The 14,825-nt window shown below is 49.2% G+C and overlaps 2 protein-coding genes across 2 annotated transcripts; one reads left to right on the top strand and one right to left on the bottom strand.

The window, feature by feature from the left end:
• Positions 1-431: 431 nt before the first annotated feature.
• Positions 432-1,709, top strand: LAJ45_10019 (uncharacterized protein; the record flags this gene model as incomplete). Its single annotated transcript, XM_046119550.1, has 2 exons — positions 432-1,010; positions 1,080-1,709. The coding sequence occupies 2 exons, from the start codon at positions 432-434 to the stop codon at positions 1,707-1,709; spliced, it is 1,209 nt and encodes a 402-aa protein (XP_045967181.1).
• Positions 1,710-8,588: 6,879 nt separating this feature from the next.
• Positions 8,589-9,725, bottom strand: LAJ45_10020 (uncharacterized protein; the record flags this gene model as incomplete). Its single annotated transcript, XM_046119551.1, has 1 exon — positions 8,589-9,515. The coding sequence occupies one exon, from the start codon at positions 9,513-9,515 to the stop codon at positions 8,589-8,591; it is 927 nt and encodes a 308-aa protein (XP_045967182.1).
• Positions 9,726-14,825: the final 5,100 nt, after the last annotated feature.

Consider the following 14,825-nt stretch of genomic DNA (forward strand, 5'->3'; position numbering starts at 1 on the left):
TGTTAGGATTACTCCCTGAGCACTCGCGATAGCTATTGAGGTGCGGTACGATTTGGTGTTTTGGATTTCCCTTTGTCTTGCGAGAGTATATCAATGGATGGGTTATATCGGATAGGATTAGATTAGATTAGATTAGATTAGATTATTCCAGGTAGTAATTGCATTGCTTTTATTTCAAAGTCGAATCAAACTCCTAGATTGCTCTCAGAGCACTCGGTACCGCTTCAGAAAGTGCAGTAAAATGAGTGATGATAAATGATGCGGTTGAGTGCAGAAATTGTGGTAACATAGGATGATCCCTGCCATAAGAGGATTAGCGGTGCAAACTTTTCTTGATTAGCGGCGCAAATTTTCTCGCCAAGAACTGATTTCTAATCGAAGATATCGCGAGTGCTCCTAGAGCACTGCGGATATTCCTGCCAGTCATCACAATGGCTCCCACCAAGCGCTCCTCCGGTTCAGCACCTCTTGCCCCAAAGCGCCCACGACTCCCAAAACGACCTGAAGAACATGAAGATTTACTGACTGACGAGTCTGAAATATCTTACCGAACATTGACTCCACTGCCAGCCCGAACTCGGAGTAGTCAATCGACCACCGCCGCTCAAATAACTCGGAAAGGTCTTCTCCGTTCCTCCGAAACCCCCACTGGGAGGAGCAGTCCTAGGAGGGTAGAATTTCATCTCCCCGAGGACCATACTGATAATTTTGAAGCGCAGGAGGAGCCTGAGGCAATTGAGGCGCCAGAGGTGGAAGAAACTGTTGATACTAGCCACTCAGACTATGATGATGCTCCGGAGAATGACCACGAGAGCTCTGAGGAGGATGAGGATGAACCGGAGGATGAACCTCAAGCCCCCCCCCCATCTTACACCCAGAAGTCTCAGACTGTCGGAAAGAGACCTCATACAGTTCAGCCGACTACTGCCAGAGCACTGGGCAATGCTCGGAGGAAACCAACTGGCGCGGTAGCGGAGGTCATTGCTTCTTCCAACGTGTCGGTGGACGTGGTACAGGTTCGACTCTATCTCGCTCATTGATGCTTTTTAACATGTAAGTATTAGTGGCTAACGATTCAGAGGGGAACTCGACCGGGCGCGAAAGTAATACGTAAACAAGGTCAAGGGAGAGCAGCACCCACTTCAGCATCCAGCCAGAATGCATCCCAGAGAGCACTCCCGGCATCCCAGAGAGCACCCCCAACACCCTCACAATCTAGGCCCTCTGCACCTGTTTATGCTCATGAGTATACCTCTTCTACGCGCCATATCGATTTTTCCTCGATGTGCTCTCGATACGGGGAGTCGTCCCCCACTTACCGGACATATCGTTCTTCACCGCCTAGCGAGGTGATTGGCGAGAACTCTGTGAGCAGTCGTCAGATTCCTTCAAGCCAACTTCACGGTCAAGGTAGATCGCGAAGAGTCTACGAAATCGAGTACCTTCCCTCATCTAGGGAAGAGGACGAGAGTACTCCGATGCCGGAAAGCGAGGGTATTTTGATTCCAGGAAGCGAGGTTAGTATTCCGGAGGACACTCACGACGTCTTTGAGAACACTGGCGACATTCCTTCGAGCCAATTGACTCAGAGGTCTGTGGTCCCTAACTCTAGGAGTGCAAATGTGCTGTCAGTGCAGGCTCAGAGGATTGAGAAGGAGTGTAGCGTGTTAATCGGGGAGCATACTCTTCTACATGAGCCCTTTCTGTAACAGGGCCACAGTAGGGCTGTTACAAAAATACCTGTTCTACCAGTCAAGCCATACGGCCCTAGGTTAACCGCAGCTGGTTCTTCATCGATGGGTGAAGACAAGGGCAGATGAGCCCCTACCTCTATTGGTATAGAGGGTAGAGATCCTGGCGAGCAAGAAGTCTTACAAGTCAAGCTAGACGACTGGACCAAAACTAGAGCAGCAGGACGAGCAGGCCAAATAAGGAAGGGTAACCCCAAACATAAGTTACCCTACCTTGGCATTCAACCTTTGAGGCACAATAACTTTGCAACCGATGCCCGGAAAATATGCTTTACCACGTCAGAAAGGATCCTGGCGATGCTCCGGTCCATTTGGGGTGGTTGAATGAACGCATTGCGGAGTTGAGGAAACACTGCAAAATAAACACGTTTTAGACCCCAAAAATAACCCCCGGAGCGTCGAACCACCGGAACCCTCCTGTTTCAGCCCGGTGCATCTTTGGGGGGAGTAAGAGTGCGACCCAAACTACCAAAGCAAACCTTTGCTTTAAAAACACCCAAATCTATTCTAAATACTCTGAATAAGCAATTGCTGTCTGGTCGGCTGTTTCCTCTAGTTCCTAGGATCCCGACCCTTTCTTGGCAAGGATTGCGAGATTTGACTCGGACGAAAATTCGTCCGCGGTGTGGTAGCAACTCTTCTCCTCCCCCCTGATAGAAAATAGGCGGTGCCCCCAGATTATTTGAAAGGCGGACGGCCAGTGAAAAAAGGAAAGAGGGAATGAAGGAAGGGGCGCCGAACTTCCATAAAGGAACTCGGTTGCCCCAGCTTGGTTTCGGGGGATCAGCGAGTCTTTACCAGCGAGGAGCCCCCTTAAAGTTATTAAGTTTCTAGACTACAAATAACGATCAAACAAATGAAACTCTATCTTTCCATCGAACGAGCCGAAAGGATAGCTTGTCGAATTCCTTTCTGCCTATCTACCTGATCGAAGTCACGGTCGTGCCCCTTCAAGGCACCCCCGTTACAGTATAACTTTAAGCTCCTCGCTTAAAGAACCCCACGAGAAAGAAAAAAAACCTACCTGAACACCTAGGACCACTTTCAAGGCTGAAATAACCGAGCAGTTAGCTTTTTTTTTTTCAGCTCAGGCTGGCATGGGAGAGCTAACACTTACTATGGTCTCCACTGTATCCGTCAGAGGGTTATAGCGCCACATTCGCTCAAAGGGTTATAGCGCCCACATTCGCTCAAAGGGTTATAGCGCCCAGCTTCGCTCGGAAAGGAGACCACATCAGGATCGCTCCTAGAAAATCCTGATAGTCCCATTGACCAACGGCCCCATTCCCCATCTGGGCCCCAGTCCCAACCAAAGTCAACGTTACTCGTCCACGATGACGGCAGGAAGAGTCCGGAAGAGGGGATAACTGGCTTTCTTCTGGCGCCACCATGCCTCGTAATATGCTTGGAGAGCCAGTCTTTGTCTCTCCCTTGCCTCTTCTTGGACCACTCGCTGCCGCATCCACTCAGCTCCCCTTCCATCTCGCGCAATCTCATCCCGCATCCACCGCACCTGTTCCCGTTTCTCCATCAGTGCCGCACGGACACGAGCCTGACCAACACTTCTGTCCCCTGGTTGGGAGAAGGGATAAGGACGACGGTAATCCTCCCGAGTCAGAAATGGGACCTGGTTGAAATGGCCATCGAAGGTCGAGGTCTCCAAACTCCGAGGAACAGCATGCCTGTGGAAGCATTAGCGATAGTAAGAAGAGGTTACACAACTCGCTGGATCATGCCTACCTCATAGCACTCCGTGATCGGACGGCTTTACGAGCAACTCTCCGAGCGTGGATGGTGTTACCACCATCCAGCTCCAGGAGATCAGTAACAACCGCACCAGTTGAGGATCTAAGCCTTGTCCCCCGCCGAGATCGACTAGCGTTAGATAAAAGCGCTTGTACAATAGACGAATTGATCGCAATGAACAAAGAGAGGAATAGAATAAAGAAAAACATTATTGCTGAAAGGAGGTGATAAATTTGGTGTTGGGTGTGGAAAGATCGAACTCCCTGGAGTGTAGAATGAATAGAAGGAAAAGAATTCTTACCCTCCTTAGTTCGACGGATACCCCGCTTTTATAAGCGAACTCCTATTCCAGTTCCGAGAATCAGCGTGGTTAGCCGAAGCAGGAGTTCGGTCCGGCTTTAACCGAACCCGGCACTAACCGTGGAAGGAGACAAGGACACCAAGTTTACCTGGTCTGAGGGATAGGAGCATGCGTTCGAAGTCCTGAAAGAGGCCTTCCATCCGCCCCCGTACTAGCCCACTTTGATGCCGAGCTAGCTACCAAGATTGAGACCGATGCCTCCAACTCCGCTAAATCTAGCATACCGTCCCAATTCCACCGAGATGACAACAAGTGGTATCCAGGAGTCTTTTACTCCAAAATGATGTCACAAGCCGAACGGAATTATGACGTTCACGACAAGGAGTTAGGTGCCATTGTGTCATGCTTCAACGAGCGAAGTCTCCCAGGAGAAACCTCCAGCCGGAGGGAAACCCCCGGTGGAGAAAAAACCAGAACCCAGAACCAGCGGGTAATGGTGGACAAAATGGAATAGTCCCCCCGGTTGGTGGCGATCCCAACCCGGGAGGGGACTCAGATAGTTCAGATTCGGAGCCTGAGTATGGAGATAGGAGAGGATGGCGGAGATACCTCAGGAAGATGCTGGAGAAGCAGCAGACAGAGCTCCTGGCCTCCATGACACAGTTCATGAGACCTCCGGCCCCCTCACACCCCTCCGCTGCCTCCAGGGCCCGAGAACCAAAGGCACACCCTCAGGCCAAGTTCAATGGCAAAGCAAACAATGTGGAGACCTTCATCAGGCAATGTGAGAATGTCTTCTCCATTGAAAGCCAGTTCTTTACCTACGAAGAGGTTAGGATCCGATATGCTGGTAACCTGATGGAAGGAGAAGCCCCAGCCAACTGGTATGAGGCTTACCACAGCTCCATTGACCAAGCTTCTGCCAACCGGATAGCTGGGATGTCTGTGGTGTTAGATGAGAAATGGAAGTGCTGGGATTCCTTTGTGGATGCTCTCAGAGCAGCCTTTGGCGAAGCTATCTCTAGGGATGATGCGGCAGCCCAATGGAAGGCCCTTACCCTCACAGGCAAGGGTCAGTTAGTGGATGATAAGATCCTCAGTTCCCATATTTCCGAACCTAGGAATGAGTTGGGCTCGCTTTACCTCCGTTACACCTCTGGGTTTCCTCCAGCCTGGGTTCGCCAAGGGGTTGTCCCCGGAATCCCATAGAGGTACACCACCCCCGGAGTCACCTTCTGCGTTCCTACAAAGATACGGTCACGGTCGTCACCAACCAGCAAAAAAAAAAAAAAAAAAAAAAAAAGGGGGGGGCGCTGAAACCGAGATAAGCTCGATGGGCGGCCAACCTCGCGGAGTTTGACTTCAAAGTTGTATACCGCCCTGGAAAACTAAAAACGCCAAACCAGACATCTTGTCGCGGCGTTGGGACCACGCCCTTAAAGAGGGGGGTAAGGCTCATCAAGACCCTGAAATTCTTGTTTAAGCCAGGACAACTTATAATGGGTTCTGTCCAACACCCGATCGTTATGATCAACTCAGCATGTGCAAGGTCAGCCCAAATCTGCAAACTCACACCGGTGCTCCTGGATGAAATCTGGGCTCAAGCAGCCTTAGATCCAGAGTACCTTTCTTTGAAAAAAGCCATTGAGAACACCTCTGGGAATCTGGTGAACCGATACCTGACTTTAAAGGACGGACACGTCTTCTATAAGGAAAGGTGGTACATTCCAAATCATCGGGAACTGAAGCTCAAGATCCTGAGCGCCCTACATGATTCGAAGACTGCTGGTCACTTTGGACAATTCAAAACGGCAGAACGCCTTCGGGCACTGTCCTTTGCCAAAAGATGGACAACGATGTGGAAGAATACGTTCAGAGTTGCGATACATGTCAACGCGCTAAAGCCTCAAACACACAAGAAGAAAGGGATGTTGCAACCTTTAGAGGTCCTCTCTATTCCTTGGAGTTCCATTTCAATGGACTTTATCACCAAAGCAACCATCGAAGAACTTGCTCAAAATCTTCCTCCGGGAGATACGGCGACTGCATGGACTTCCTGAGGAGATTATCTCCGATCAGGACTCTAGATTCGAAACATATCGTCCTCAAACTGACGGGCAAACTGAGAGAGTCAACCAAACGCTAGAACAGTATCTCAAAAAACTATTGTTTCTGTCAGCGGGACGATTGGGCAGAGTTACTCCCGCTTGCCAAGTACGCCTACAACACGGCCACCCAAGAGTCAACCAAAGCATCGCCATTCTACGCGAACTATAGGTTTCAACCAGATTCCACTTGGCCCTCACTTAAACGGAAACTAGACAACTTCGACGCGTCCAGCGCGGCACAAGCACAGCAGAAAAAATGGTATGATCAGAAACAGATGAGTGCTCCAGAACTGAAGGTTAGGGACGAGGTGATGCTGGACCGATGCAACATCTTAACCAAGTGACCCTCAAATAAGCTAGACCACCAAAAAAAAAAATGGGTCCCGTTGAGGTTGTCGGGAAACTTGGCGTCGCGTCCTACAGGCTGAATCTACCCACTCAGTGGAACATTCATGATATCTTCCATATATCTCTGCTGGACCCTCAACGAGCTATACTGCTTCCACCTCCGGATGAGGTTCAAGGGGAAGGCAGTTACGTTCTCAAGAAAATAGCCGATAGCCAATGACAGCAGGCTGGTCGTGGGAAGAAGTTCGTGCAATATCGGATTACCTGGGAGGGTTATCTCTCAGAAGACTCTTGGGAACCGTACAAATTGTTGTAAGGAATGGCAGACGAGCCACTCCGAGAGTTCCATGCGAAGTATCCCCGAAAATCATGGGACGCATGGTAATACAGGAAAGTGCGGGAAACCGAGACGACGGAGTGTTCTGGGATAAGCGTGGAGAAAACGAGTCTCCCCTTGTTAGGTCACACGTTTCACTTGAGGTTTCCTTTGTCAATAGAAATGGATGCAAAAAAAAAAAAAAAAAAAAAAATAGAGTGTAACGGAGCCATTTCAACTGTCTGGTGTATGAGTACACACAGGGCCCGGTTACATGCTGAGAGTTATTGATAGAAGCCAGTTGCACAGTGACATGCAAGTACCGGCAGTGTGGTTAGCTACCAGCTGTCAGAGTAACTACATTCTGAGCGCTAGGAAGAGGATCTATTCATGGGAGCAATGATTGACGAGTCTATGCCTCGCCAATGATTAGAAGGCCAGCCAGAGTGAAGCTCTGAGTGCTCGGCGATCCTCTAAATCCTCTGAGCATGATAAGTCCGCCGGTAGTGGCAGGGACTATGCCTGGGAAAGTCTACAATAAGAGAAGAGCTCTACAGCAATGATTAAGCTTACGCCTGAGCGGTAGCTCATTCATGCAGGTCCCGGTTGTGCGACAATCAAGACTGCAGGTGTTACAAAGGCTTTGACTAAGGGTGGTTGCCTTCGGAACCGGAAGCACCCGCTAACGCTTAGAGAGAAGCGGGGTAGCGGTGGTATTGCTTCCCTTCCGCTAGAAGGGATCACCAGAACTTAGTAAGGGAGTAGGAGCAGGGAATGGAATCCTTTGGAGTATAAGTACTCAGGATCCTTCCCGCCCAACTATCCGATTTCCTGATTTCTATCTTGCACGGCCAAATCCTTTCTCTCGGATTCTAGCGATACGAGGAAAGGCTGTCCCCGTTACATTTAGTTTGTATGGAATGATTATTAGAGCTACATTTTCTTGTATGCTCATAACGTACCATACCAAAAAACCCTAGGTTAGACTCGGGACGAGTCTACCGGAGGGAGGAGTAGTGTAACAGGGCCACAGTAGGGCTGTTACAAAAATACCTGTTCTACCAGTCAAGCCATACGGCCCTAGGTTAACCGCAGCTGGTTCTTCATCGATGGGTGAAGAGAAGGGCAGATGAGCCCCTACCTCTATTGGTATAGAGGGTAGAGATCCTGGCGAGCAAGAAGTCTTACAAGTCAAGCTAGACGACTGGACCAAAACTAGAGCAGCAGGACGAGCAGACCAAATAAGGAAGGGTAACCCCAAACATAAGTTACCCTACCTTGGCATTCAACCTTTGAGGCGCAATAACTTTGCAGCCGATGCCCGGAAAAAATGCTTTACCACGTCAGAAAGGATCCTGGCGATGCTCCGGTCCATTTGGGGTGGTTGAATGAACGCATTGCGGAGTTGAGGAAACACTGCAAAATAAACACGTTTTAGACCCCAAAAATAACCCCCGGAGCGTCGAACCGCCGGAACCCTCCTGTTTCAGCCCGGTGCATCTTTGGGGGGAGTAAGAGTGCGACCCAAACTACCAAAGCAAACCTTTGCTTTAAAAAACACCCAAATCTATTCTAAATACTCTGAATAAGCAATTGCTGTCTGGTCGGCTGTTTCCTCTAGTTCCTAGGATCCCGACCCTTTCTTGGCAAGGATTGCGAGATTTGACTCGGACGAAAATTCGTCCGCGGTGTGGTAGCAACTCTTCTCCTCCCCCCCTGATAGAAAATAGGTGGTGCCCCCAGATTATTTGAAAGGCGGACGGCCAGTGAAAAAAGGAAAGAGGTAATGAAGGAAGGGGCGCCGAACTTCCATAAAGGAACTCGGTTGCCCCAGCTTGGTTTCGGGGAGATCAGGGAGTCTTTACCAGCGAGGAGCCCCCTTAAAGTTATTAAGTTTCTAGACTACAAATAACGATCAAAACAAATGAAATTCTATCTTTCCATCGAACGAGCCGAAAGGATAGCTTGTCGAATTCCTTTCTGCCTATCTACCTGATCGAAGTCACGGTCGCGCCCTCTCAAGGCACCCCCGTTACACCTTGATCTAGAAGATCCTTGAATATGGTATTGACCATGACCTGAAACGACGCAGGAGCATTGGTCAAGCCGAAAGGCATTACTCTATATTCGAAGAGGCCGTATTTCGTTCGGAAAGCGGTTTTCCATTCTTCGCCCTTAGCAATCCTAATCAGATTATAGCCATTTTTCAGGTCTATCTTCGTGAAGTAGAGTGCTCCTTTCGTTGCGTCGGCCAGCTCATTCATGAGTGGCAGTGGATAACGGTTCTTGATCGTGATCCCATTTAAGCCACGAAAATCGACACATAACCGAAGCTTGCCATTACCTTTCGGAACGAACAGGACGGGTGCCGCTGCGGGGCTAGTGGAGGGGACTACTTTGCCGGAGGGCAGATTTTCGTCCAAGTACTCCCGGAGTGCCTTATCTTCAGGTGGGGAGAGCGAATAGATCGGTCCCCACGGCGGCTGCTTTCCTTCCATAAGAGGAATGGTATGATCCCATTCAGAGTGGTCAGGTAGTCGAGCGGCTCCTTCCTTGGAGAACACGTCGGCATATTCCTGAAACTCCACCGGTATAGCACTAATGAGAGCCTCGTTTACCGATGCCCTTGCCCAAAAGGGGTGTTGCTCGATCGTTATCTGCTTCTTGGGTGACGCCCTCAACAGCCTGATGACCAGCTCTTCTGGGTCTTGATCGTATATGTCCTCGACTGATACGAAGCATCCATTGACTATGCAGTTGTTGCTATGAAAGCTAACACTGTTGCGTCCCCAATGGATGGTTGGTTGATGCTCCTTGAGCCATCGATGTGGTATGACGAGGTCCTCCCCTGCAAACGAGCCAACCTCACAGGTGATAGCCCTGTCTAGATGGTTGCCGATGCGGAGGGTAAGAGGTTGAGTGATGTGGGTGCCGGAGTTGGGCATAGGGGTACCATCGGCCTGTCTGATGATGAGAGGCTTTGGTCGAGATTGAGTGGGTATTTTTGCGCGGTGGATACAGTCCCAGGACATGATCCAGTCTTCTGTGCCACTGTCCAGGAGTGCGTTGACGGTAGCAACATGTTTGGTACTAGTTGCGGGGTGATCCCAAGAGATTTCGATCTCGAGGCGAGTTTCTTGTGTGTTGGAAGACATATTTGTATATTGGTTTTGGATATGGGTTGGTTCGATGGATTTCTCTTGTTGAGCGCGGGGTGAGGGGTTTTATATAGAGAGTTCGGGTGTTTTTGATGAAGATCATGGTACAACACTTACGCACCAGGCGTTTCGGGGTGTAACCCCATTTTCAGAGTGTGTGTAAAGAGAATTGAATTTCCGCGCGTGTAACAAAACAAAATATAGAAAATCCCGTAGTCAACCGATAAGAATAACCATAATAAATAAAAATCTTGTTTTTCATAACCGAAAAATAGAAAGAAACCGTGACGCAGCCTGAGATACCGAAAAATAGAAATTCCCAATCAATTTTGATCCTCCAAAGTTGTAATCCTTGCCCGAAAAGCCTCATTCTGGGGGCCCAATTTTTGCTTCTTTTCACCCTCCCTTCCGTGGTCCTTTCTTCCGGAAGGATACCGTTTCCTCTTCAGGTCGGTTAACCTGTGTAACGGGGGTACCTTGTAAGGGCGCGACCGTGACTTCGATCAGGTAGATAGGCAGAAAGGAATACGACAAGCTATCCTTTCGGCTCGTTCGATGGAAAGATAGAGTTTCATTTGTTTGATCGTTATTTGTAGTCTAGAAACTTAATAACTTTAAGGGGGCTCCTCGCTGGTAAAGACTCGCTGATCCCCCCGAGACCAAGCTGGGGCAACCGAGTTCCTTTTATGGAAGTTCGGCGCCCCTTCCTTCATTCCCTCTTTCCTTTTTTCACTGGCCGTCCGCCTTTCAAATAATCTGGGGGCACCGCCTATTTTCTATCGGGGGGGAGGAGAAGAGTTGCTACCACACCGCGGACGAATTTTCGTCCGAGTCAAATCTCGCAATCCTTGCCAGGAAAGGGTCGGGATCCTAGGAACTAGAGGAAACAGCCGACCAGACAGCAATTGCTTATTCAGAGTATTTAGAATAGATTTGGGTGTTTTTAAAGCAAAGGTTTTGCTTTGGTCGTTTGGATCGCACTCTTACTCCCCCCAAAGATGCACCGGGCTGAAACAGGAGGGTTCCGGCGGTTCGACGCTCCGGGGGTTATTTTTGGGGGTCTAAAACGTGTTTATTTTGCAGTGTTTCTGTAACAGGGCCACAGTAGGGCTGTTACAAAAAAATACCTGTTCTACCAGTCAAGCCATACGGCCCTAGGTTAACCGCAGCTGGTTCTTCATCGATGGGTGAAGACAAGGGCAGATGAGCCCCTACCTCTATTGGTATAGAGGGTAGAGATCCTGGCGAGCAAGAAGTCTTACAAGTCAAACTAGACGACTGGACCAAAACTAGAGCAGCAGGACGAGCAGGCCAAATAATGAAGGGTAACCCCAAACATAAGTTACCCTACCTTGGCATTCAACCTTTGAGGCGCAATAACTTTGCAACCGATGCCCGGAAAATATGCTTTACCACGTCTGAAAGGATCCTGGCGATGCTCCGGTCCATTTGGGGTGGTTGAATGAACGGATTGCGGAGTTGAGGAAACACTGCAAAATAAACACGTTTTAGACCCCCAAAAATAACCCCCGGAGCGTCGAACCGCCGGAACCCTCCTGTTTCAGCCCGGTGCATCTTTGGGGGAGTAAGAGTGCGATCCAAACGACCAAAGCAAAACCTTTGCTTTAAAAACACCCAAATCTATTCTAAATACTCTGAATAAGCAATTGCTGTCTGGTCGGCTGTTTCCTCTAGTTCCTAGGATCCCGACCCTTTCCTGGCAAGGATTGCGAGATTTGACTCGGACGAAAATTCGTCCGCGGTGTGGTAGCAACTCTTCTCCTCCCCCCCGATAGAAAATAGGCGGTGCCCCCAGATTATTTGAAAGGCGGACGGCCAGTGAAAAAAGGAAAGAGGGAATGAAGGAAGGGGCGCCGAACTTCCATAAAAGGAACTCGGTTGCCCCAGCTTGGTCTCGGGGGGATCAGCGAGTCTTTACCAGCGAGGAGCCCCCTTAAAGTTATTAAGTTTCTAGACTACAAATAACGATCAAACAAATGAAACTCTATCTTTCCATCGAACGAGCCGAAAGGATAGCTTGTCGTATTCCTTTCTGCCAATCTACCTGATCGAAGTCACGGTCGCGCCCTTACAAGGTACCCCCGTTACAGTTTCCTCAACTCCGCAATCCGTTCATTCAACCACCCCAAATGGACCGGAGCATCGCCAGGATCCTTTCAGACGTGGTAAAGCATATTTTCCGGGCATCGGTTGCAAAGTTATTGCGCCTCAAAGGTTGAATGCCAAGGTAGGGTAACTTATGTTTGGGGTTACCCTTCATTATTTGGCCTGCTCGTCCTGCTGCTCTAGTTTTGGTCCAGTCATCTAGTTTGACTTGTAAGACTTCTTGCTCGCCAGGATCTCTACCCTCTATACCAATAGAGGTAGGGGCTCATCTGCCCTTGTCTTCACCCATCGATGAAGAACCAGCTGCGGTTAACCTAGGGCCGTATGGCTTGACTGGTAGAACAGGTATTTTTTGTAACAGCCCTACTGTGGCCCTGTTACACTACTCCTCCCTCCGGTAGACTCGTCCCGAGTCTAACCTAGGGTTTTTGGTATGGTACGTTATGAGCATACAAGAAAATGTAGCTCTAATAATCATTCCATACGAACTCAATGTAATGGGGACAGCCTTTCCTCGTATCGCTAGAATCCGAGAGAAAGGATTTGGCCGTGCCAGATGGAAATCAGGAAATCGGATAGTTGGGCGGGAAGGATCCTGAGTACTTATACTCCAAAGGATTCCATTCCCTGCTCCTACTCCCTTACTAAGCTCTGGTGATCCCTTCTAGTGGAAGAGAAGCAATACCACCGCTACCCCGCTTCTCTCTAAGCGTTAGCGGGTGCTTCCGGTTCCGAAGGCAACCACCCTTAGTCAAAGCCTTTGTAACACCTGCAGTCTTGATTGTCGCACAACCGGGACCTGCATGAATGAGCTACCGCTCAGGCGTAAGCTTAATCATTGCTGTAGAGCTCTTCACTTATTGTAGACTTTCCCAGGCATAGTCCCTGCCACTACCGGCGGACTTATCATGCTCAGAGGATGTAGAGGATCGCCGAGCACTCAGAGCTTCACTCTGGCTGGCCTTCTAATCATTGGCGAGGCATAGACTCGTCAATCATTGCTCCCATGAATAGATCCTCTTCCTAGCGCTCAGAATGTAGTTACTCTGACAGCTGGTAGCTAACCACACTGCCGGTACTTGCATGTCACTGTGCAACTGGCTTCTATCAATAACTCTCAGCATGTAACCGGGCCCTGTGTGTACTCATACACCAGACAGTTGAAATGGCTCCGTTACACTTTATTTTCTGCATCCATTTCTATTGACAAAGGAAACCTCAAGTGAAACGTGTGACCTAACAAGGGGAGACTCGTTTTCTCCACGCTTATCCCAGAACACTCCGTCGTCTCGGTTTCCTGCACTTTCCTGTATTGACATGCGTCCCGTGATTTTCGGGGATACTTCGCGTGGAACTCTCAGAGTGGCTCGTCTGCCATTCCTTACAACAATTTGTACGGTTCCCAAGAGTTTTCTGAGAGATAACCCTACCAGGTAATCCGATATTGCACGAATTTCTTCCCACGACCAGCCTGCTGCCATTGGCTATCGGCTATTTTCTTGAGAACGTAACTGTCTTCCCCTTGAACCTCATCCGGAGGTGGAAGCAGTATAGCTCGTTGAGGGTCCAGCAGAGATATATGGAAGACATTATGAATGTTCCACTGAGCGGGTAGATTCAGCCTGTAGGACGCGACGCCAAGTTTCCCGACAACCTCAAAGGGACCCAATTTTTTTTTTTTGGTGGTCTAGCTTGTTTGAGGGTCACTTGGTTAAGATGTTGCGTCGGTCCAGCATCACCTCGTCCCTGACCTTCAGTTCTGGAGCACTCATATGTTTCTGATCATGCCATTTTTTTGCCGTGCTTGTGCCGCGCTGGACGCGTCGAAGTTGTCTAGTTTCCGTTTAAGTGAGGGCCAAGTGGAATCTGGTTGAAACCCATAGTTCGCGTAGAACGGCGATACTTTGGTTGACTCTTGGGTGACCGTGTTGTAGGCGTACTCGACAAGCGGGAGTAACTCTGCCCAATCGTCCTGCTGATAGAAGCAATAGTTTTTTGAGATACTGTTCTAGCATTTGGTTGACTCTCTCAGTTTGCCCGTCAGTTTGAGGACGATATGTTTCGATTCTAGAGTCCTGATCGGAGATAATCTCCTCACGAAGTACATGCAGTCGCAATATCTTCCGGAGGAAGATTTGAACAAGTTCTTCGATGGTTGCTTTGGTGATAAAGTCCATTGAAATGGAACTCCAAGGCATAGAGAGGACCTCTAAAGGTTGCAACATCCCATACTTCTTATGTGTTTGAGGCTTTAGCGCGTTGACATGTATCGCAACTCCGAACGTATTCTTCCACATCGTTGTCCATCTTTGGCCAAAGGACAGTGCCCGAAGGCGTTCTGCCGTTTTGAATTGTCCAAAGTGACCAGCAGTCCTCGAATCATGTGGGGCGCTCAGGATCTTGAGCTTCAGTTCCCGATGATTTGGAATGTACCGCCTTTCCTTATAGAAGACGTCTCCGTCCTTTAAAGTCAGGTCTCGGTTCACCAAATTCCCAGAGGTGTTCTCAATAGCTTTTTTCAAGGAAAGGTACTCTAGATCTAAGGCTGCTCGAGCCCAGATTTCATCCAGGAGCACCGGTGTGAGTTTGCAGACTTGGGCTGATCTTGCCAATGCTGAGTTGATCATAACGATCGGGTGTTGGCCAGAACCCATTATAAGTTGTCCTGGCTTAAACAAGAATTTCAGGGTTTTGATGGGCCTTACCCCCCTCTTTAAGGGCGTGGTCCCAACGCCGCGACAAGATGTCTGGTTTGGCGTTTAGTTTTCCAGGGCGGTATACAACTTTGAAGTCAAACTCCATGAGGTTGGCCACCCATCGAGTTTATCTCGGTTTCAGCGCCCCCTGTTTTTTTTTTTTTTTTTTTTGCTCTGTGAGATTCCGGGGATAACCCCTTGGCGAACCCGGGCTGGAGGAAGCCCAGAGGTGTAACGGGGGTAAAGAAAGCCCAACTCATGCCTAGGTCCGGAA

Source organism: Morchella importuna (genome assembly GCF_003444635.1).
Source record: "Morchella importuna strain M04M26 chromosome Unknown Morimp01GS041, whole genome shotgun sequence".
Lineage (NCBI taxonomy): Eukaryota > Fungi > Ascomycota > Pezizomycetes > Pezizales > Morchellaceae > Morchella > Morchella importuna.